The sequence below is a fragment of the Callorhinus ursinus genome, unplaced genomic scaffold (genome assembly GCF_003265705.2).
Source record: "Callorhinus ursinus isolate GAN/ISIS: 27379988/994484 unplaced genomic scaffold, GSC_fseal_2.0 scaffold40, whole genome shotgun sequence".
NCBI classification, from domain to species: Eukaryota; Metazoa; Chordata; class Mammalia; order Carnivora; family Otariidae; genus Callorhinus; species Callorhinus ursinus.
The window spans coordinates 11,143,503-11,167,750 of NW_027397102.1; the positions used below are offsets into that span (position 1 = coordinate 11,143,503).

The 24,248-nt window shown below is 35.5% G+C and overlaps 1 protein-coding gene across 4 annotated transcripts in view; it reads right to left on the reverse strand.

The window, feature by feature from the left end:
* Nucleotides 1–24,248, reverse strand: part of POF1B (POF1B actin binding protein) — a 104,892-nt gene that overhangs the window by 7,593 nt on the left and 73,051 nt on the right. For all 4 annotated transcript variants that reach the window (XM_073880881.1, XM_073880880.1, XM_025848654.2 and 1 more), the window contains 6 exons: nt 16,337–16,429; nt 15,395–15,508; nt 14,440–14,592; nt 14,098–14,217; nt 12,897–13,025; nt 11,993–12,075 (listed from right to left, as the gene is read on the reverse strand). In XM_073880881.1, the coding sequence (XP_073736982.1) occupies nt 11,993–12,075; nt 12,897–13,025; nt 14,098–14,217; nt 14,440–14,592; nt 15,395–15,508; nt 16,337–16,429 (692 nt within the window). The remainder of the gene's footprint in view (nt 1–11,992; nt 12,076–12,896; nt 13,026–14,097; nt 14,218–14,439; nt 14,593–15,394; nt 15,509–16,336; nt 16,430–24,248) is intronic.

Below are 24,248 nucleotides of genomic sequence, written 5' to 3' on the forward strand. Positions count from 1 at the left end.
CTGAAACAAATAATACATTTTATGTTAAAAAAAAAAGAAGAAGAAGATAGCAGGAGGGGAAGAATGAAGGGGGGGAAATTGGAGGGGGAGACGAACCATGAGAGACTATGGACTCTGAAAAACAAACTGAGGGTTCTAGAGGGGAGGGGGGTGGGAGGATGGGTTAGCCTTGTGATGGGTATTAAAGAGGGCACGTTCTGCCTGGAGCACTGGGTGTTATGCAGAAACAATGAATCATGGAACACTACATCAAAAACTAATGATGTAATGTATGGTGATTAACATAACAATAAAACATTAAAAAAAACTAATGATGTAATGTATGGTGATTAACATAATAAAAAATATTCTCTCTCTCTCTCTCTCCCTTTCTAAAATAAATAAATAAATAAAAGTCTAGGACCAGATGGATTCATCGGCGAATTCTACCAGTTAAAAGGAATTACAGAGAGGAGTTAAGATGGTGGAGGAGTAGGGGGAACCTAAGTTTATTTCATCCCTTGAATACAACTAGATAGTTATCAAATCATTCTGAACATGGGACAAATCAATTGGAGGCCTGAGCAAACAAATACTGCAAATCTTTGAGTAGAAAATCAACCACCATTTGGAAGGTAGGAGGTGCAGAGGTTTGAATCAGGTGTGATATAGCTGAGGTTATGGCCAGAAGGTAGGGAGCCTCCTTAAGGCGTCTACCGCAAAGTATTATAAGCAGTGGATCACCAAATTGGAACTTTTAGAAGTCTGCTACAGTGGGGGACATGCCTGGCTGAAAGGCAGTGAAGCAGGGCAGAATCCCAGGTGTGACAGCATGGTCCGAAGATTCCCCTGGGTCGCAAGAAGAATAGGTGGTGCCTAAGTGCGCGCCTGTTGCCAGGCAAAGGAGCATGGAAGCTGGCTGAAAACAGTGAGTCTAGGTGCCAACTTTCTGCTCTGTGTTGCCATAAACTTCGAACCACAACACATTCCAGCGACTGCTTTCCTGGGAGGTGTCCAACAAAAGGCAGATGCACCTGGAGACATTCCCTGGGAGGTGTAGTGCTGGTCTTCACTGTGCGAGTCCCTAAAATTTGGAGTTTTGAAACTCAGTTGCATGCCTGAGATAAAAAGCTCAACACAGGCAGGGTGAACCGAGCCCTGATGGAAACTGGGGAGACAAGAGTGATTGATTGCTCTTTTCTGAGGGCTCACTGAAGAGTGGGGGGCGCGAATTTTCAGCTCTGGGGCCAGAGAGCAGGGCACAGCAATATTCATCCTGCAGATCAGTGCTGGAAGACGCACAGAGCAAAACAGCACCACCTAGTGGAGTCCAGAGCTGCTTACAACAAGCTCTGCCTCCCTGGGCACTGGAGGTGCATTTCCACTAGAGCAAGTCCACCTGAGAATCACCGCAAAAGACCCCTCTCCCAGAAGACCAGCGCAAACAACTCACACCAAATTTACTAAAGAAAATAGTATCTAGTATCCTTTGTACTTTTGTTCTTTAGTTTTTCATTATAATTTTTTAAGCTATTTTATTTTTTCAATTTTTTAAAAATTCTTTTTAAATTTTGTGCATATACACTTTTTTATATATATTTTTAGTTTTTGTTTCCTCTCACTGTATTTTATATATATATATTTTTTTTTTCTTATTTTCGGACCTAGTGTCTTTTAACAAGCAGACCAAAACACACCCAGGAGCTAGTTTTGTTTGTTTGTTTTGTTGTTGTTATTGTTGTTGTTTTCTTTTTCTTTCTTCTTTTCTTTTCTGGACAAAATGACAATATGGAGAAATTCACCCCGAAAGATAGAACAAGAGGTATTACTCATAGCCAGTTACTTAATGAGTACAGATATAAGTAAGATGTTTGGGTTAGAATTTAAAACAATTATACAGATGCGAGCTGGGCTTGAGAAAAGTAAAGAAGACACTAGAGAATCCCTTATTGTAGAGATAAAAGAACTAAAATCTAGTAAAGCCAAAATTAAAAAAGCTATAACCAAGATGCAGTCCCAAGTGGAGGCCATAAAAATCAGTGATATGGAAGATAAAATTATGGAATATAATGAAGCTGAAAAGAAGAGGGAAATAAAATTATTAGATCATTAACATAGACTTAAGAAACTCAGTAATTCCATAAAGTGAAATAATATCAATATTAAAGGAGTCTCAGAAGAAAAGTGGGGGAAAGGGTCAGCAGGTTGATTTGAACAAATTATACCTAAGAACTTCCTTAACGTGGGTAAGGAAACAGGCTTTCAAGTCCAAGAGGCACAGAACCCTCAGAATCAACAAAAATAGGTCAACATCATGACATATTATAGTGAAACTTGCAAATTGCAAAGATAAAGAGAAAATTCAGAAAGCAGTTGGGGAAAATAGGTCCTTAACTTATAAGAGTAGACATAAAAGGCTGGCAGCAGATCTTTCCACAGAGACCTGGCAGGCCAGAAAAGACTGGCATGATATACTCAACATCCTAAATTGGAAAAATATGCAGCCAAGAATACTTTATCCAACAAGGCTATCATTCAGAATAGAAGGAGAGATAAAGAGTTTCCAAGACAAAAACGAAAGGAATTCATGAACACTAAACCAACCCTGCAAGAAATATTAAAGGGAACCCTTTCAGCAGAAAGAGAAACCAAGAGTAACAAACACTAGGAAGGAACAGAGACAATTTACAGAAACAGCAACTTTATAGGTAATACAATGGTACTAAATTCATATCTTTCAATAATGACTGTGAATGTAAATGGACTAAGTGCTCCAATAAAAGACATAGGGTTACAAAATGGATAAAAAGCCAAGACCCATCAATATGTTACTTACAAGAGACTCATTTTAGACTCAAGACACCTCCAGATTGAAAGGGGGTGGAGAACCATTTATCATGCTAATGGACATTAAAAGAAAGCTGAGGTAGCCATAGATTTTAAATCAAAGACTGTAATGAGAGATGAAGAAAGTCACTATATCATAATAAAAGGGCCTATCTAACAAGAAGATCTAACAGTTGTAAATATTTATGCTCCAACTTGGTAGCAGTCAAATAATAAACCAATTAATAACAAAACTAAAGAAACTCATTGATAATAATACAATAACAGTAGGGGACTTTAACACCCCACTCACAGCAATGGACAGATCATCTGAGCAGAAGATCAACAAGGAAACAGGGCTTTGAATGACACACTGGAACAGATGGACTTAACAAATATGTTCAGAGAGTTTCATCCTAAAGCAGCAGAATACACATTCTTCTCGAGTGCACATGGAACATTATCCAGAACAGATCACATACTGTGTCACAAATCAGGACTCAACTGGCACAAAAAGACTGAGAGCATACCATGGATATTTTCAGACCACTGTGCTATGAAACTTGAAGTCAACCACAAGAAAAAGTTCGGAAGGACCACAAATACATGGAAGTTGAAGAACATCCTACTAAAGAATGAATGGGTCAAGCAGGAAATTAAAGAAGAATTAAAAAATACATCAAAGCAAATGAAAATGAAAACATGACAGTTCAAAACCTTTGGTATGTAGCAAAGGAGGCCCTCAGAGGGAAGTATATAACAATACAGGCCTACCTCAAGAAACAATAAAAGTCTCAAATACACAACCTAACCTTGCACCTAAAGGAACAGGAAAAGAATAGCAAATAAAGCCAAAATCCATCAGGACAAGAGAAATAATAAAGATTAGAGCAGAAATGAATGATATAGACATCAAAAAACCAATATAACAAATCAATGAAACTAGGAGCTGGTTCTCTGAAAAAATTAACAAGGTTAATAAATTCCTAGACAGACTTATCAAAAAGAAAAGACCCAAATAAATAAAATCATGAATGAAAAGGAAAGATCACAAACAACACTAAGGAAATACAACTAGTTATAAGAGAATATTATGAAAAATTATGTGCCAAAAAATTAGGCAGTCTGGAAGAAACAGATAAATCCTAAAAACATATAAACTACCAAAACTGAAACAGGAAGAAATAGAAACCTGGACAGACCCATAATCAGCAAAGAAATTGAAGCAGTAATCAAAAATCTCCCAACAAATAAGAGTCCAGGGCCAGATGGCTTCCCAGGGGAATTGTACTAACATTTAAAAAGAATTAATTCCTATTCTTCTGAAACTCTTCCAAAAAATAGAACTGGAAGGAAAACTTCCAAACTCATTCCATGAGGCTAGCATTACCTTCATCCCAAGAGACAAAAACCCCATCAAAAAGGAGAATTACAGACCAATATCCCTGATGAAACTAGAAGCAAAAATTCTCACCAAGGTACTAGTTAATAGGATCCAATAGTACATTAAAAAGATTACTTACCACAACCAAGTGGGATTTATTCCTGGGCTGCAGGAATGGTTCAACATCCACAAATCAATCAGTGTGATACATCACATTAATAAAAGAAAGGACAAGAACCACATGACCTTTCAATATATGTAGAAAAAGCATTTGACAGCATACAGCATCCATTCTTGATAATAACTCTCCACAATGTAGGGATAGAAGGAACATACTTCAATATCATAAAGGCCATATACAAAGACCCACAGTAAATATCCTCAACAGGGAAAAACTGATAGCTTTTCCCCTAAGGTCAGGAACAGGACAGGGATGTCCACTCTCACCACTGTTGTTTAACATAATACTGGAAGTCCTAGCCTCAACCATCAGACAACAAAAAGAAATAAAAGGCATCCAAATCAGCAAAGAAGAAGTCAAACTTTCACTCTTTGCAGATAACATGCTACTCTATGTAGAAAACCCAAAAGATTCCACCCCAAAATTTCTAGAACTGATACAAGAATTCAGCAAAGTCGCAGAATATAAAATTAAAGCATAGAAGTCTGTTGCATTTCTATACACTAACAATGAAGCAGAAGAAGGAGAAATCAAGGAATCAATCCCATTTACAATTACACCATAAAACATAAGATACCTAGGAATAAACCTACCCAACAAGGTAAAGATCTGTACTCTGAAAACTATAGAGCACTTATGAAAGAAATTGAAGAAGACACAAAAAAATGGAAAAATAGTCCATGTTTATGGATTAGAAAAACAAATATTGTTAAAATGTCTATGCTACCTAAAGCAATCTGCACATTCAATGCAATCTCTATCAAAATACCACCAGCATTTTTCACGAAGCTGGAACAAACAATTCTAAAATTTGTATGGAACCAGAAAAAAACCTGAATAACCAAAGAAATGTTGAAAAAGAAAACCAAAGCTGGAGGCATGACAATTCCAGACTTCAAGCTGTATTTCAAAGCTGTAGTCATGAAGACAGTATGGTACTGGCATAAAAACAGACACATGGTTCAGTGGAACAGAATAGAGAACCCAGAAATGGACCCTCAAATTTATGGTCAGTTAATCTTCAACAAAGCAGAAAAGAATATCCAGTGGAAAAAAAGACAGTCTTCAACAAATGGTGTTGGGAAAATGGACAGCCACATTCAGAAAAGTGAAACTGGACCACTTTCTTACACCATACAGAAAAATAAACTCAAAATGGTTGAAAGACCTTAATGTGAGACAGGAGTCTTTCAAAATCCTAGAGGAGAACAGAGGCAGCAACCCCCTTGACCTCAGCCATAGCAACTTCTTGCTAAACATGTCTCCAGTGGCAAGCACAACTAAGGAAAAATCAATTATTCGGACTTTGTCAGGATAAAAGCTTTTTGCAGAGCAAAGGAAACAATCAACAAAACTAAAAGGCAACCTACTGAATGGGAGAAGATATTCACAAATGAAATATCAGATAAACAGCTAGTATCCAAAATCTATAAAGAACATATCAAACTCAACACCCCCAAAAAAACAAAAAATCCAGTCAAGAAATGGGCAGAAGACATGAACAGACATTTCTCCAAAGAAGACATGCAAATGGCTGACACATGAAAAAATGCTCAACATCACTCAGCATCAGGGAAATACAAATCAAAATCACAATGAGATACCATCTCACACTGGTCGGAATGGCTAAAATTAACAACTCAGGAAACAACAGATGTTGGCAAGGATGCAGAGAAAAGGAAACACTCCCATGATGCTGGTGGAAATGCTAACTGGTGTACCCATTCTGGAAAACAGTACAGAGGTTCCTCAAAAAGTTAAAAATAGAACGACCCTATGACCCAGCAATTGCACTATTAAGTATTTATCCAAAGGATGCAAACAGTGATTTGAAGGAGCACATACATCCCAATGTTTATACCAGCATTGTCCACAATAGCCAAACTATGGAAATAGCCCAGATGTCCATCAACAGATGAATGGATCAAAAGATGTGGGGATGGATACACTCCAACCCCACAAAAGATGTGGGGATGGAGTGTATATATATATATATATATATATATATATACACACACATATATATATACACATATATATATACACACACACACACACTCAACCATCAAAAGAATGAAATCTTGCCATTTGTAATGATGTGGATGGAACTAGAGTGTATTATGGTAAGTGAAATAACTCAGTCAAAGAAAGACAAATACCATATGATTTAACTCATTGTGGAATTTAAGAAACAAAACAGATGAACATAGGGGAATGGAAGGAAAAATAAAATAAGATAAAAACAGAGAGAGAGGAAACCCATAAGAGACTCTTAACAAACTGAGGGTTGCTGGAAGGGAAGTGGGTTGGGGGATGGTGTAATTGGGTGATAGGCATTAAGGAGGTCACTTAATGTAATGAGCACTGGGTGTTATATGCAACTGATGAATCACTAAATTCTACTCTTGAAACTAACAGTACATTATATGTTAACTAAAAGAAGTATTAATACCTATTACCCTCAAATTATTCCCCCAAAAAGAGGAAGAAAAGCTTCCAAATACTTTCTATGAGACCAACATTGCTCTGATACCAAAACCAAAGACACCACAGAAAGGAAAACTACAGGCCAACATCTGTGATGAACATAAATACAAAAATCCTCAACAAAATATTAGCAAACTACAGTCAGTAATGCATCAAAAGCATCATTCACTATGATCAACTGATTTATTCTGGGGATGCAAAGATGGTTCAATATTCTCAAATCAATCAACGTGATACACCACATCAACAATGGAAAGATAGAAATTGTATAATCATTTCAGTAGATGCAGAAAATGCATCTGACAAAATTCAACATCTGTTCATGGTTAAAATTCTCAACAAAATGTGTTCAGAGGAATCATACCTTAACATAATAAAGGCCACGTATGAAAAACCTGCAGCCAACATCATACTCAATGGTGAAAAACTGAGAGCTTTTCCTTAAAGATCAGGAACAAGACAGGGATGTCCACTTTTACCACTTTTATTCAACATAGTACTGAAAGTCTTAGCCACAGCTGACAAGAAAAAGAAATAAGAAGCATCCATACTGGTAAGGAAGAAGTAAATCTTCCACTATTTGTAGATAACATACTATACATAGAAAGCCCTATAGACTCCATAAAAAACAATTGGAAGTAATAAATGAATTCAGTAAAGTCACAGGATACAAAATCAAAGTACAGAAATCTGTTGCATTCCTATAAACTAATAATGAAGCAGCAGAAAGTGAAATTAAGAAAACAATCCCATTTTCATTGTGCCAAAAAGAACAAAATTCCTACAGATAAACTTAACTAAGGAGGTGAAAGACCTGTACTCTGAAAACAATAAAACGCTGAAGAAAGAAACTGAAGACAACACAAACAAATGGAAACATATACCATGCTTATGGATTGGGAGCCTTAATATTTTTAAAATGTTTGTGCTACCCAAAGCAATCTACAGATGCAATGTAATCCCTTTAAAAAAAAAACAACATTTTTCACAGAACTAGAACAAATAATCCTAAAATATTTATGGAACTGCTGAAGACCCCAAATAGCCAAAACAATCTTGAGAAAGAAAAACAAATTTGTAGGTATCACATTTCCAAATTTCAAGATACATTACATAGTACATAATCAATACATTATGGTACTGGCACAAAAACAGACACATATGTCAATGGAAAAAAATAGACAGACCAGAAAGGAAACTACACTTACATGGTCAATTAGTCTATTAAAAGGAGGCAAGAATATATAAAGGGAAAAGATAGTCTCTTCCACAAATCATATTGGGAAAACTGGACAGCAACACACAAAGAATGAAACTAGACCATTTTCTTACACCATACACAAAAATAAGCTCAAAATGGATTAGAGACCTAAATGTGAGACCTGAAACCATAAAAATCCTAGAAAAAGACACAGGCAGTAATTTCTCTGACATTGGCCACAGCAAATTTTTCGAGATGTGTCTCATAAAGCAAGGGAAAGAAAAGCAAAAATAAGCTATAAAAAGCTTTTGCACAGCAAAGGAAACAAACAAAACAAAAAGGCAACCTACTGAATGGGAAAAGATATTTGTAAATAATATATCTGATAAGGGGTTAATATCCAAAATATATAAAGAACTTATACAACTCAACACCAAAAACCAAGCAATTTGCTTAAAACAGGATCAGAGTACCTTCTTTTTCCAAAGAAAACAGATAGATGACCAATAGGCACATGAAAAGATGCTCAAATTCATTAATCATCAGGGAAATGCAAATCAAAGGCACAATATCACTTTACACCTATCAGAATGCTAAAATACAAAAGTCAAGATATAACAAGTGTTGGCAAGGATGTGGAGAAAAAGGAACCCTCATGTACTGTTGATGGGGATATAAGTTGGTACAGCCACTGTGGAAATCAGCATAGTTTCCATAAAATATTACAAATAGAAATATCATATGATCCAATAATTCCACTAGTGAGTACTTACCCAATAAAACAAAAATACTAATTTGAAATGATATGCACACCCTTATGTTTATTGCAGCATTATTTAGCAAGATATGGAAGCGACATAAGTGTCCATCAATAAGAGGAATAGATAAGGAAAAAGTGATATATAATGGAATATTACTCAGCCATAAAAAGATCAGATTTTGCCATTTGCAACAACTGTAAGGAACTAGAGGGTATTATGCAAAGTGAAATAAGTCAGACCAAGAAAGAAAAATACCATTTGATTTCATTCATATATGGAACCTAAACAAGAACAACAAAAAATAAACAAAATGCAGAATCAGACCTATAAATACAGAGAACAAACCAATGGTTGCCAGAAAGGAGGCAGTTGGGGGATAGGCAAAATGGGTGAAAGGATGTGGGAGATATAAGCTTCTAGTTATGGAATGAATAAGTCACAGGAATAAAAGGTGCAGCATCAGGAATATAGTCAGTGATATTGTAATACTGTTGCGTGGTGACTGATGGGAGCCACACTTGTGATGAATGTAGCATAACATATAGAGAAGTTGAATCACTGCATTATACACCTGAAACTAATGTAACATTGTGTGTCAACTACACTCAAATAAAAGCACTGGGTGCTATATGTAAGTATGAATTACTAAATTCTACTCCTAAAACTAGTATTACATTATATGTTAACTAACTAAAATTTAAATAAAAACTTGAAACAAAGAAAAAGAAAAAAAAAGAAAACAAGTCTATTTACAGTAACATCAAAACCAATTCTATTACAGGAACATCAAAAAATATAATACTTAGAAATAAATTTAACAAAAAAGAAGTGTAAGACTTCTGCAATGAAAGTACAAAATACTGTTTTTAGAAATTAAAGAGGATCTAAGTGGAAAAGGATCCCATGCTCAAGGATTAAAAGACTTATTATTGTTAGCATGGAAATAATACCCAAAGTTTTCTAAATATTTAATGAAATCCCTTGACAAGCTTATCCCAAAATACATATAGAAGAGCAAAGGACCAAAAATAGCTAAAGTAATCTTGAAAAGAAGAAATTTAAAAACTCACACTTCTGGGGTGCCTGGGTGGCTCAGTTGGTTAAAAACTCACACTTCTGGTTTCAAAATGTAACTAAAAAGCTACAATAATTAAGACAGTGTGGTACTTGCATGAAGACAGACAAATAGATCAATGGTGTAAAACAGAGAATCTACAAATTTACCCTGACATTTATGGTCTTTTGATTATCAATAAAGATGCCAAGTTAATTCAATGAGTGAAAGAATAGTATATACCTCAAAAGATACTGGGACAACCAAATAGCCCCGTGCACAAGAATGAACTTGGACTCCTACTTCACACCATAGAAAAAATTAATTCAAAATGGTTCATAGATCTAAATGTAATAGGTAAAACTATAAAACTCTTAAGAGAGGGACGCCTGGGTGGCTCAGTCAGTTAAGCATCTGCCTTTGACTTGGGTCATGATCCCAGGGTCCTGGGATCAAGTCCCACATCGGGCTCCCTGCTCAGCAGGGAGCTTGCTTCTCCCTCTGCCTGCTCTGCCTGCTGCTTCCCCTGCTTATGCTCTCTCTCTCTGATAAATAAATAAATAAATAAATAAATAAATAAATAAATAAATAAATAAAATCTTTAAAAAATAAAAATAAATAAATAAAACTCTTAGGAGAATACAGGGGTGCACATTTTCATGACCTTGGATTAGGCAATGAATTCTTAATATGATACCAAAAGCAGAAGTAAGAAAAGAAAAAATAGGTTAATTGGACTTCCTCAAATGTAAAAACTTTTGCTGCAAATGATACTATCAAGATAGTAAAAAGACAACCAATAGAATGGAAGAAAATATTTGCAAAATCATATATCTGATAAGGGACTTGTATCCAGAATATATAAATATCTCTTGCAATTCAGCAGTAAAAAAGCAAATAATCTAATTTAAAAATGGACAAAGAATTTTTACAGTCATTTCTCCAAAGATCTATAAATGGCCAATAAGCACATGAAAAAATACTAAATATTAATTATTAGAGAAATACAAATGAAAACCAGAGTAAGATGCCACCTCCCACCCTTAGAAGGGCTATAATCTAAGAGATGACCAATAACAAATGTTGAGGAGGATGGAGAGAATTTGGAACCCTCAATACACTGCTGGTGGGAATGTCAAATTGTGTAGCTGCTTTGGAAAACAGTTTAGCAGCTCCTCAAAAAGTTAAACAGAGTTGCCATGTGCCCCAGCAATCCCACTCCTAGGTGTATACATAAAATGTTGTATATCCATGAAATGTAATATTATTTAGTAACAATAAGCAATGGAGTACAGACACAAACTAAAACATGGATGAATCTTTTTTTTTAAGATTTTATTTATTTATTTGAGAGATAGAGAGCACGAGAAGGAAGAGGGTCAGAGGGAGAAGCAGACTTCCTGCTGAGCAGGGAGCCCGATGTGGGACTCGATCCCAGGACTCCAGGATCATGACCTGAGCCGAAGGCAGTCGCTTAACCAACTGAGCCACCCAGGCGCCCTAAAACATGGATGAATCTTGAAAACGTTATGCAAAGTGAAAGAATCCAGTCATGAAAGACCACATTTTTATTCCATTTATATGAAATATCCAAAATAGACTTTTGCTGAAACTATTTCCAAAGAGTCACTTTCTATTTCATTTTGCTAAATTGGTGGGATGTCAGCTGTGGTCAGATTGCTATTATAAGGGGAGATGCCTAAGAATAATGTCTACATAGGAAAGAGCAGAGCTAAGAGATAAAGAAGGACGTATTTCTGAAGACATATTTTGAGCACACAAATCCATCTGGACACCAAGCAATCCCAACTAAGTGAATTAACTAATTCCCAGTTTAAGTTGGGTTTCTGGCATGTGCTACTGAAAGAATCTTGACTCAAATGGTTGGCTAAACAACAAATTGTTTTTCACTTACATCGTATTTGATACATTGTAAATATAGGAAAGATGTGCTACAGAATTTTATTTTCCATAACAGCTATGTCTTTGTGTAAATATTTATTCTTCAGTAGATTTACTGCCCTGCAGAAAACAAACTATATATATCAATTAAACATGCTATAACTTAGATTAAATAATAGCTAAAGTCATATTCAAATTTCATTTAAAAATACATTACTTTTTAGTGGTAATAGTAGTCCTTCCACCACTGGAGTGTTGGTTATGAGATGAATACATTTCTTGTCTCAACTTTGAGAGTTCCTTACGAATAAAAGACAATATAATTATTTGAAAACAGTAGAAACATGAGGTAAGAAGTATGTTCGATCACTTAACAAGGTTACTAAAAACAATTACTTTTTTCCTTCTCTTTTAGCTAGGACATGAGAATGTTCTAACCCCACAACCCCATCTGTTGAATACCGTATATTATGGCTTCATGGTACCTAATAAGTTACATAATATGCCTGTTCAGGAAATCACTAAATGGTATAGGATTTCTATATTTAAGAGATAACATGATATTGAATGGGCATGTTTCTCAAGATAAAGATGAGAAATTTTTTGCCTAAGAAGCTTGAAAAGTATAGTCATAGCTGAAAAGTACTGAAACTTCAATATGGAAGCAGGTATTGGTTCCTAACAGAAGGTCTATCACTGATGATTACTACAAGAACCATTAGTTCAATAACAGCAATATAACACTGGCCACCATTTTTTGTAGTTCCTTCCTTCAGTGCTATTTTATAACAGATCCTGGGCCATATGCTACAGATACAGAGAAAAATATAACACAGTCTTTTGCTGAAGCAGCTAATAATAAAGAATAAAAAGCTCAGTCTTACTGGGAGTAACATTGCTAATGAGATATAACATTAAAAATATTAAATGCACAATAACACATTTTTTTGCTTCAATTATTGCTTTCATTTGAATTATATCTCCTAAAATACGAATCTTTCACTTCTTCACAGTCAGTTACATTCTACTTCATGAATAAAGTGAGTTTTGGGAATGTGCTCTTCTCTAGTTCATGGGAAGTTAACTGAGTTCCTCTCCACCTCTACCACTTCCCTTCTTACCTCTGACTGACGCTTTATAAGGGAATCCTTCTCTTCCAGCAAGCTTGTCAGTTCATGAAGCTTGAACTGGAAGTCGCTGCAACTTCCTTCTCTTCTTGAAACATCTTTTTGGTACTGATTTAATTGAGTCTAGTGATTTAAAAGAAAGAAGAATTATTATAAATCTAATTTATGAAATAGGTAATTGAGTTCCAAGAGGTTCAGTGACATAAAGTCATACTGCAAGTTACGAAATGAAGAGTGAAGTACCAATAGTTGTAAACATTTGTAGAGTTTAACGAGTGTAAAATATGAATAAAATGCCAATTAGGCATTTCTCATTTTTTAAAGATACCTTTTACTATTTAGGGTTAGGCATTACTTAAGTAACAGTCCTAAACCACAAGAATTAAAATAAAGCTAGGAAAATAGGTACTTTAGAATTCCTTCAAATACTAATTAAAGAAAGCTCACTAATAATAACTAATATTATACGGTGATTTGCAGTTCACAAAATATTCCTCCTGCATGATTTATCTCAATTCTCACAGCAGCCCTGTGAAATAAGTATTATTAAAATCCTTATTTACAAAATAGGTAAATGAGATTACCAGAGAGGTTACATGACATACAGTCCCACAACTAGTAAGCAACATAGCTGCAAATACAAGACAGATATTCTGACTCCAAATCCTGCGCATTTTCCTCTATACTACATTAGCTGTGCATAGATGGCTGTTAAGTTAAAATGTTTTAAGTAGTGTTGGGATGAAAAGGAAACAAGTGAAGGAAATCTGTAAGAAAAAAATGGTAGGCTTTTGAAAAAATTATATTTTGTTTCATTTTGGTTTTTGGAAAAAATTCCACCATGATATTTGGAGAGAAAAATCTATGGTTGGTTTTTCCATTAAATATTTAAGTATATTTAGCTATATTTAGGAATCAGTAAATTAAGAGTTAGTCAATTTGATCTAGAATTACAAGATAAGGCAATGTATACTTATTCTCACAAATATCACCCTTATTTTGATTAACCTAAATTAGAAAACAATTTAACAGTATTCTATACACAGTAATATGTATTTGAACAAAAGTTTCTATGTCATATTCCTGACTCTGCCTTTAGTTGATTTTTCCTTGTAGCTTTAAACTTGAAACCATCACTATTTTATTAGAAAGTTTGTGCTGACCTGTGTATTTATGCACTGTAGGATCAACATACCCTTAGATTGCAGATCTCTCTATCTTTCTCCATTCTTAAGTTTTTTACCATCTCCTTGTAATGGTTGCCAATTTCATCCATTTTTGTCTGCAGCATCGGGCCTGTGCAAGTCTCAGAAACCTATACAAGGCAAAATAACTTTATGTAATTGGATTATTATGAAGGAAACACATATTTTATTATCAGACTTATTATTAGATGAAAACTACATGATTAAATGAGGCATTGAAATAATAAGAGCAGTTTTTAGTTCAATATATTTTCTCAAGAGGAATAGGACATATATATACTATACAGTGGTATAACTAAGGCAATAACAAATTTAAAACAAAATTTTAATACCTGTATTCTAAGATTTTTGTTCTCTTGTTCTAAATTATGCTTGCAATATTCCAGTTCTTTGAGTCTATATTCCATGTCTGAGAGTGTATGTTGAAGAGAGAGATTGTTTTCTTCCAATACTTGGCATTTTGAGGTTGAGTCTTGAAGTCCTTGCTATAAAGAAGACACAAGTAAGTAAGACAAAGGGATTCTACCTTTTTGGAGGAGAGTGCTCTCTTAGTTGATTAATTCAAGGAAATAAAGTAAATATTTTTTCCATGCCCAGTTTTCTTATATATTTACCCTTAAATGGTAAGTTAAATCAGCCATGAAAGAGATTCTTGCCCCTAGTCTGATATGTTTATCTTGAGTGAAAAGGAATCAAGACTGGATGAATTTTCAGTGTTCTAATTTTGCAATCTGACTCTTGGTACTCTTCAACAATATTTTGCCTTCTAGTAGGCACAAATATGACCATATGCCTGATTATTTATGTGGAAACTGAGGAAAAAATTGAGACTGTCATGGGAATGAAGATTAGGAAGGGATCAGCCTTAGAGACTCATTACAATTTCTTAGAAATCATCTCTGCTCAGATATCTGGAGAGTATTTCTAGAGTTAATTCGCTTATTCACTGCACAAACGTGTGTTAAGACCTACAAAACCTTTTTTATCAACACTTTAGTAGATTAAATGAATGAGTGAACTTAGCTTTTCAATATTTACACAGTTCTTGTCACCCAACAACACAGATAATTGTGGATTAGTATACTTTAAAGTATACAAGGTTATCTGTTTTTATGAGAGAGCTTTCAGTCATTGGAAATAATCAAAGCCACTCAATTCTTATATGAATAAATTGTTCCATCATATTTTAATTCTGTCTGGATTGTATGTCATAACTACAGTGTTTCAGTAATTCTGCATATGAAAAGCTATCAATCTAGTTTATCATCAATGAAGATATCAACTTACCTGCTGCTGGCGATTATTTGCTCTCACTGATGCCAAGAGTTCTTCATACTCTTTTATTTGATTTTCTTTGAATGCCACATCTTTCTCAAGGCTTATCTTGTCATTTTCCAGTGACTAGAAGCAAAATTACTTGTTAAGATTTGGAATTACAGAAACTTGTCAACAGTTACATAATACAAAGACTAGTTTACATTGGAAGGCTTAAATAAGCACTTCTTTCATTTGCAGTTGCCTGATAAAACAGATTTCTCAAAAGTCAAGCAAAATATAGGATACAAATGGATGAAACTTTAAAAACCTGCATTCTTAGAGAACTTTTGATGAATTGACTAATTATAAATTCAATAAAACAGAACTTTTGAATTATTTTAATGTTTTGTCTAAATCTACAAAGACTCCTTGTTAACCCCAGTAGGTGGTGAATTTCCAAATTAGAGTCTAAATGCGCTCATCAGAATCCAAAAAAATAAAACTCCAGTTTTCAGGGAGTTATTCATTATATGGAGGGTATTCTGAATGTAGTTAGCTAATGACATCAAAAACACTAACTAAAATGGAAAATAGAAAAGGCTAACTTCTTGGAGAAGGAAGTTTACAAGTATTCAAAAAAATTCAGAGTATGCTTTATTATTACAGAAAAAGGGGAAATTCCCATTCAATGAGTTAGAGTATTCTAATTTTGCAAGCTACTTCCTGGCTGTAGATATTAACTTACCTTAGTAGTAAACTAAATAATAAGTGCATACCCAATGTTCTTTTATTTTGACATTGGAGAGTTCTTATATCCTCTTTCAACCTCAATTAATTGTTTCAAGAAAATAACTATGTCTGGTGAGCATAATATTATGGATTGTATTAAGTTTTGAAAGGTGGACTGAACGACTTCATTTCTATGTTAGGACCTAGTAAGGCTTTGGAAAGAAAAATCAAAATAAGTGTTACTGTCAAGTCATTTTGAAGATGTCCAAGCTCCTCCCGTAAGTTGCTGAATGTGGACAGCACTAGCCGGAGTGATTTATCAGACATACCCCTCATCTGGAGAAAGAAAAGGATTGATGGTTTTTATTTACTAGCATTTACAAATGGACAATAGAAGTGATAGTAGTCTTATTTTTCTGTTCTTATAAGCAAACTTATTAACAGTTTTATTTTTTATATAGCATTACTAGAATAGTGATACAAGGCGTTTTGTCAATAACATGCATAAGTAATTCAATCAGCATTCCTGAAGACATCATAGCTATGTGATTAGAACAAGAGTCTATTATCTTTTCCATGATGAAGTATCATCTTTCTCACAAAACAGAACTTTATCAGCAAATTCTTAAATTTGCTTTTATTTTTTATTTAAAGATTAGAAAAGATGAGGCAATCAAACTTCAAAAAACAAAATGAATATCTTTAAGTATGCTGCAAAATGTATGGATTTTTCCTGAAGTGAGAAGAATATAATACTAATGGAGTTTAACCATGAAGTATAGAAACATCTCAAATTTTAAAGAGGAGGGTGAAAATCCTTTTTACTAGATTAAACTCACTTATTTAAAAAATTGTTTAAAAAACAGGCAACTTCATTTCTGGAAAGATGGAGTAGAAATACTTTCCCCTATTCCTTCTAAGTATAACTGAAAGCCCTGGACATTACTATGTATAAAACTAACATGAAAAGACTCAGAAAGGTGGAAAGAAGAAGGAAGTCTAGTTAGGAACATTGCAACCACCAAAGTGACACAGAAGTGAGTTCTTGGGTTTTCTTTTTGCTTCATGTATCACAGACTGGTGTTGGAGAAGTCAGTAAAACAGAAACCCCACTGGATACAGACAACAGAAGTTTTTAGAAAAACCTGCTCTCTCCAGCCAAAGGATGATGAAAAGAGCAGCCTAGCAAGGCAGAGAACTTTTAGATAATAACCACTCTATTCCAACCAAACACCACAGAGAATTACCTTCAACTTTATACTTCTACCCAAACCATCAAAGGCCAAGAAGGGAACCTAAACTTTCTCCCTCACCAGGCTCTAAAAACGTCCACCAACACCACTTACCAGGTTGGTGTTAGAGAAGGCAGGGTGGAGAGATGGGATTTTCATCCCCACCAGGAAACAATGAGACCCCAAGAACTGTGGTTCAGTTAAGAGTATGGAAGGAGCCTAGGCTTTCACCTTATCCAGTAGTAATAATATACTGCTTTGTCTCCCTGCTGGGGTGATGTCAGAGTTTTCTTAATGAAGAGTCAAGACTTTCATCACTGCCCAACAGAAATGAGGCCACTCACCTTGCAATGTCAGTGAAGGCCAACTCAGGAACAGTAATAAGGCACCCCTCTACATCCAAACCAAGGTGAAATCAGTGGGGCCCTCATACAGAACCACAATTTCTACCCTTGCCCAGGAGGAACAAGGAGCTCCTTCCCTGACTCATGTCAACTCAGAGGCTGAGTGGGGAACCTGGAATTCCACCCCCAGCTGGCAGTAACAGGCAGTGCCCCATGTCCTCTGTTGTTTCAGTATCAAAGGAGGCCTACTAAAACAGAAGATTTGAATAAGATTCAGAGTCATAACATAATACTCAAAATGTCCAGGTTTCAATTTTAAAAAACCTCTAGTAATTCTAAGAACCAGGAAAATCTTACCTTGATAAAAAAAAAACAATTAACAGACGCCAACATCAAGATAACAGAAATGTTAGAATAGTCTGACAAGGATTTTAAAACAGCCATCATAACCATATTTCAATAAAAATTTACAAACAGACTTAATAGAAAGTCTCAGCAACAAAACAGAAAATCTCAGAAAAGAAATAGAATATGTAAAGAATAACTAAATAGAAATTCTAAAATTGTAAGGCGCCTGGGTGGCTCAGTTGGTTAAGCGACTGCCTTTGGCTCAGGTCATGATCCTGGAGTCCTTGGATCGAGTCCCGCATTGGGCTCCCTGCTTGGCGGGGAGTCTGCTTCTCCCTCTGACCCTCCCCCCCATGTGCTTTCTCTCTCTCTCATTCTCTCTCTCTCAGATAAATAAATAAAAAAATCTTTAAAAAATTCTAAAATTGTAAAGCTCGTTAGCTAAAAAACAAAAACAAAAACCTTAATGGATGGACTAAAAAGCAAAATGAAAAGAACAGAGTGAAGAATCATTAAACTTGAAGATAGAACAATAAGAAAGTACTTTATCAGAACATCAGAGAGAAAATAGATTGGAAAATAATTGAACAGAACCTCAGAGACCTGTGAGAGTATAAGGCATATCTAACATACATGTCATAAAAGTCCTAGAAGGAAAGAAGAAAGACGGTGAAACTGAAAAAGTATTTGAAGAAATAATGGCTGTAAACTTACCTAAACTAGCAAAAAACATAACTATAGGTTCAAGAAGTTGAGGAAATCTTGAACAGGATAAACCCAAAGAAATCCATGCCCAGACAATCAGTCAAACTTCTTAAAACTAAAGACAAATTTTTAAATCTTGAAAGCAACAAGAGAAATCTTAACTATTGGTAATAACAATTCAAATGACAGCATATTTTTCATCAGAAATCTTAATGGCCAGAGGGACATAGCACACCATTTTTAAGTGCTGAAAGAAAAGAATTGTCAACCACAAATTCGGTATCTAATGAAAATATCCTTTAGTAATGAAGGGGAAATCAAAACTACCAGACGAAGAAAACTGAAAAAAAAATTGTCACTAACAGACCTACCATAAAAACTGGGTGAAGGAAGTTCTCTGAAGAGAAAGAAAATTATAAAGGAGGGAATTTGGAGCATCAAGAAGAAATAGCATCATAACTAATAATATGCAAAAACAGGGTAGGTTTTTCCTGAAGCAAAAAAATTATAACAGTGGATCTCAATACACAAAGAGGAAATATTTAAGACAATTACGTTATAGATGTGAGAGTAAAGAGTGATAAAGGAAGCAAAATTTTCTACATTTCACTGAAACTGACAAAATGTTGACACCAATACACTGAGATAAATTATGGATATATAATGTAATTCTTAGAACAACCACTAAAAAGGCTATACTAACAGATACACTCAAAAGTACCAAAGGTAAATAAAAGTGCAATTCTCAAAACATTTTCAACTAATCCACAGGAAACAAAAAAGAGAACAGAAAACAAACAAACAAAATAGCCTAGCTATTTTTAGCTAGCCCTATATATCAATAATTACTACTTGGTCTAAATGCACCAATTAAAAACAAAGATTTGTGGGGCACCTGGGTGGCCCAGTCGTTAAGCGTCTGGCTTCGGCTCAGGTCATGATCCCAGGGTCCTGGGATCGAGCCATATATTGTGCTCCTTGCTCAGCAGGAAGCCGGTTTCTCCCTCTCCCACTCCCCCTGCTTGTGTTCCCTCTCTCGCTGTGTCTCTGTCAAAAAACAACAACAACAACAAAAACCCCAGAGATTTGCAGAGTAAGAAAAAAAAACTTGATCCAACTACATGTTTTCTATAAGAAGCTAACTTCAAATATAATGAAAATTTAAAAAATATATAATGAAAATAATGTTTCTAGGAAGAAGTTGCTGCAGCTGAGGTTGAAGAGGTTCCTGCCTGTGTTCTCCTCAAGGATTTTGATGGATTCCTCTCTCACATCTAGGGCTTTCATCCATTCTGAGTCTATTTTTATGTGTGGTGTAAGGAAATGGTCCAGTTTCATTCTTCTGCATATGGCTGTCCAATTTTCCCAACACTATTTGTTAAAGAGACTGTCTTTTTACCATGGACATTCTCTCCTGCTTTGTCAAAGATTAGTTGACCATAGAGTTGAGGGTCCATTTCTGGGCTCACTATTCTCTTCCATTGGTCCGTGTGTCTGTTTTTGTGCCAGCACCATCTTGTCTTTATGATTACAGCTTTGTAATAGAGCTTGAAGTCTGGAATTGTGATGCCACCAGCTTTGCTTTTCTTTTTCAATATTCCTCTGGCTATTCGGGGTCTTTTCTGGTTCCATACAAATTTTAGGATTATTTGTTCCATTTCTTTGAAAAAATTCGATGGTATTTTGATGGGGATTGCATTAAATGTGTAGATTGCTCTAAGTAGCATAGACATTTTCACAATATTGTTCTTCTAATCCATAAGCATGGAACATTTTTCCATTTCTTTGTGTCTTCCTCAATTTCTTTCACGAGTATTCTACAGTCTACTGAGTACAGATCTTTTGCTTCTTTGGTTAGATTTATTCCTAGGTTTGGGGGTGCAATTGTAAATGGGATTGACTCCTTAATTTCTCTTTCTTCTGCTTTGGTGTATAGAAATGCAACTGATTTCTGTGCATTGATTTTATATCCTGCCACGTTACTGAATTCCTGTGTGAGTTCTAGCAGTTTTGGGGTGCAGTCTTTTGGGTTTTTCCACATAAAGTATCCTATCATCTGCAAAGAGTGAGAGTTTGACTTCTTTGCTGATTCGGATGACTTTTATTTCTTTTTGTTTTCTGATTGCTGAGGCTAGGACTTCTAGTACTATGTTGAATAGCAGTGGTGATAGTGGACAACCCTGCCGTGTTCCTGACCTTAGGGGAAAAACTCTCAGTTTTTCCCCATTGAGAATAACATTCGCTGTGGGTTTTTCACAGATGGCTTTTATGATATTGAGGTATGTACCCTCTATCCCTACACTCTGAAGAGTTTTAATCAAGAAAGGATTCTGTACTTTGTCAAAAGTTTTTACTGCATCCATTGAGAATATCATATGGTTCTTGTTCTTTCTTTTATTAATGTAGTGTATCACATTGATTTGCAGATGTTGAACCACCTTGAAGCCCAGGAATTAATCCTACTTGGTCGTGGTGAATAATCCTCTTAATGTACTGTTGGATCCTATTGGCTAGTATTTTGGTGAGAATTTTTGCATCCATGTTCATCAGGGATATTGGTGTGTAGTTCTCCTTTTTGATGGGGTCTTTGTCTGGTTTTGGGATCAAAGTAATGGTGGCCTCATAAAATGAGTTTGGAAGTTTTCCTTCCATTTCTATTTTTTTGAACACTTTCAGAAGAATAAGTATTAATTGTTCTTTAAATGTTTGGTAGAATTCCCCTGGGAAGCCGTCTGGCCCTGGGCTTTTGTATGTTGTGAGATGTTTGATTACTGCTTCAATTTCCTTACTGGTTATGGGTCTGTTCAGGTTTTAGGTTTTCTATTTGTTCCTGGTTCAGTTTTGGTAGTTTATACTTCTCTAGGAATGCATCCATTTCTTCCAGATTGTCTAATTTACTGGCATATAGTTACTGGTAATAATTTCTAATAATTGTTTCTATTTCCTTGGTGTTAGTCGTGATCTCTCCTCTTTCATTCATAATTTTATTAATTGGGGTCTTTTCTCTTTTCTTTTTGATAAGTCTGGCCAGGGGTTTATCAGTCTTATTAATTCTTTCAAAGAACAAGCTCCTAGTTTCGTTGATCTGTTCTACTGTTCTTTTGGTTTCTATTTCATTGATTTCTGCTCTGATCCTTATTATTTCTCTTCTCCTGCTGGGTTTAGGCCTTATTTGCTGTTCTTTCTCCAGCTCTTTTAGGTGTAGGGTTAGGTTGTGTATTTGAGACTTTTTTTGTCTCTTGAGAAAGGCTTGTATTGTTATATACTTTCCTATTAGGATTGCCTTTGCTGCATCCCAAAGATTTTGAACAGTTGTGTTATCATTTTCATTTGTTTCCATGAGTTTTTTAAACTCTTCTTTAATTTTCTGGTTGACCCATTCATTCTTTAGTAGGATGCTATTCAGCCTCCATGTATTTGAGTTCTTTCCAACTTTCTTCTTGTGATTGAGTTCTACTTTCAAAGCATTGGGGTCTGAAAATATGCAGGGAATGATCCTAATTTTTTGGTACCAGTTGAGACCTGATTTGTGACCTAGGTTGTGATCTATTCTGGAGAATGTTCCAAGTACACTAGAGAAGAATGTTTAATCTGCTGCTTTGGGATAGAATGTTCTGAATATATCTGTGAAGTCCATCTGGTCAGTGTGTCATTTAAAGCCTTTATTTCCTTGTTGATCTTTTGCTTAAATGATCTGTCCATTTCAGTGAGGGGGCTGTTAAATTCCCCTACTATTATTATTGTATTATTGTCCATGTGTTTCTTTGATTTTGTTATTAATTGGCTGCTCCCATGTTAGGGGCATAGATATTGAAAATTGTTAGATCTTATTGTTGGATAGACCATTGCCAAAGTCAAGGGAAGCAAGGGTAAAAATGAACCATTGGACTTCATCAAGATAAAAAGCTTTTGCACAGCAAAGGAAACAGTCAACAAAACCAAAAGACAACCTACAGAATGGGAGAAGATATTTGCAAATGTCTTATCAGATATAGGGCTAGTATCCAAAATCTATAAAGAACTTATCAAACTCAACACCCAAAGGACAAATAATCCAATCACAAAATGGGCAGAAGACATGAACAGACACTTCTGCCAAGGAGACATACAAATGGCCAATCAACACATGAAAAAGTGTTCAACGTCTCTCGGCCTCAGGGAAATACAAATCAAAACCTCAATGAGATATCCCTTCACACCAGTCAGAATAGCTAAAATTAACCAGTCAGGAAAGGAGAGATGTTGGCGAGGACGTAGAGAAAGGGGAACCCTCCTATACTGTTGGTGGGAATGCAGTAGCCACTCTGGAAAACAGTATGAAGATTCCTCAAAAAGTTGAAAATAGAGCTACCCTATAACCCAGCAATTGCACTACTGGGTATTTACCCCAAAGATACAAATGTAGTGATCCAAAGGGGCATGTGCACCCCAATGTTTATAGCAGTAATGTCCACAATAGCCAAACTATGGAAAGAGCCTAGATGTCCATCAACAGATGAATGGATAAAGAAGATGTGGTACATATATACAATGGAATATTATGCAGCCATCAAAAAATGAAATTTTGCCATTTGCAATGATGTGGATGGAACTAGATGGCATTACGCTAAGCAAAATAAGTCAATAGAGAAAGACAATTATCATAAGATATCACTGATATGTGGAATTTGAGAAACAAGACAGAGGATCATAGGGGAAGGGAGGGAAAAATGAAACAAAATGAAATCAGAGAGGGAGACAAACCATAAGAGACTCTTAATCTCAGTAAACAAATAAAGTTGCTAGAGTGGAGGGGGCTGGGAGGATGGGGTGGCTGGGTGATGGACATTGGAGAGGATATGTGCTATGGTGAGCACTGTGAATTGTGTAAGACTGATGAATCACAGACCTGTACCCCTGAAACAAATAATACGTTATATGTTAATAATATATATATATACATATATTATATATATTATATATTAAAAGTAAAATGTTGGGGAAAAAAGATATACCAAGCAAACATTAATAAAAGAAAGCAAGAGTGTTATATTGTTATTAGATAAAAATGACTTTTTTTAGGGCACCTGGGTGGCTCAGTTGGTTAAGCGACTGCCTTCAGCTCAGGTCATGATCCTCAAGTCCCGGGATCGAGTCCCAGATCGGGCTCCCTGCTCAGCGGGGAGTCTGCTTCTCCCTCTGACCCTCTTCCCTCTCGTGCTCTCTGTCTCTCATTCCCTCTCTCTCAAATAAATAAATAAAATCTTTAAAAAAATGACTTTTTTAAAAGATTTTACTTAATGTATTTGACAGAGATAGACACAGTGAGAGCAGGAACACAAGCAGGGGGAACAGGAGAGGGAGAAACAGACTTCCCACAGAGCAGGAAGCCCGATGCTGGGCTCGACCCCAGGACCCTGGGATCATGACCTGAGCTGAAGGCAGACGCTTAACGACTGAACCACCCAGGCGCCCCTAGATAAAAATGTCTTTAAAGCAAAGAAAATTACCAAGGACAAAGAGGAACCATTATATAATGATAGAAGG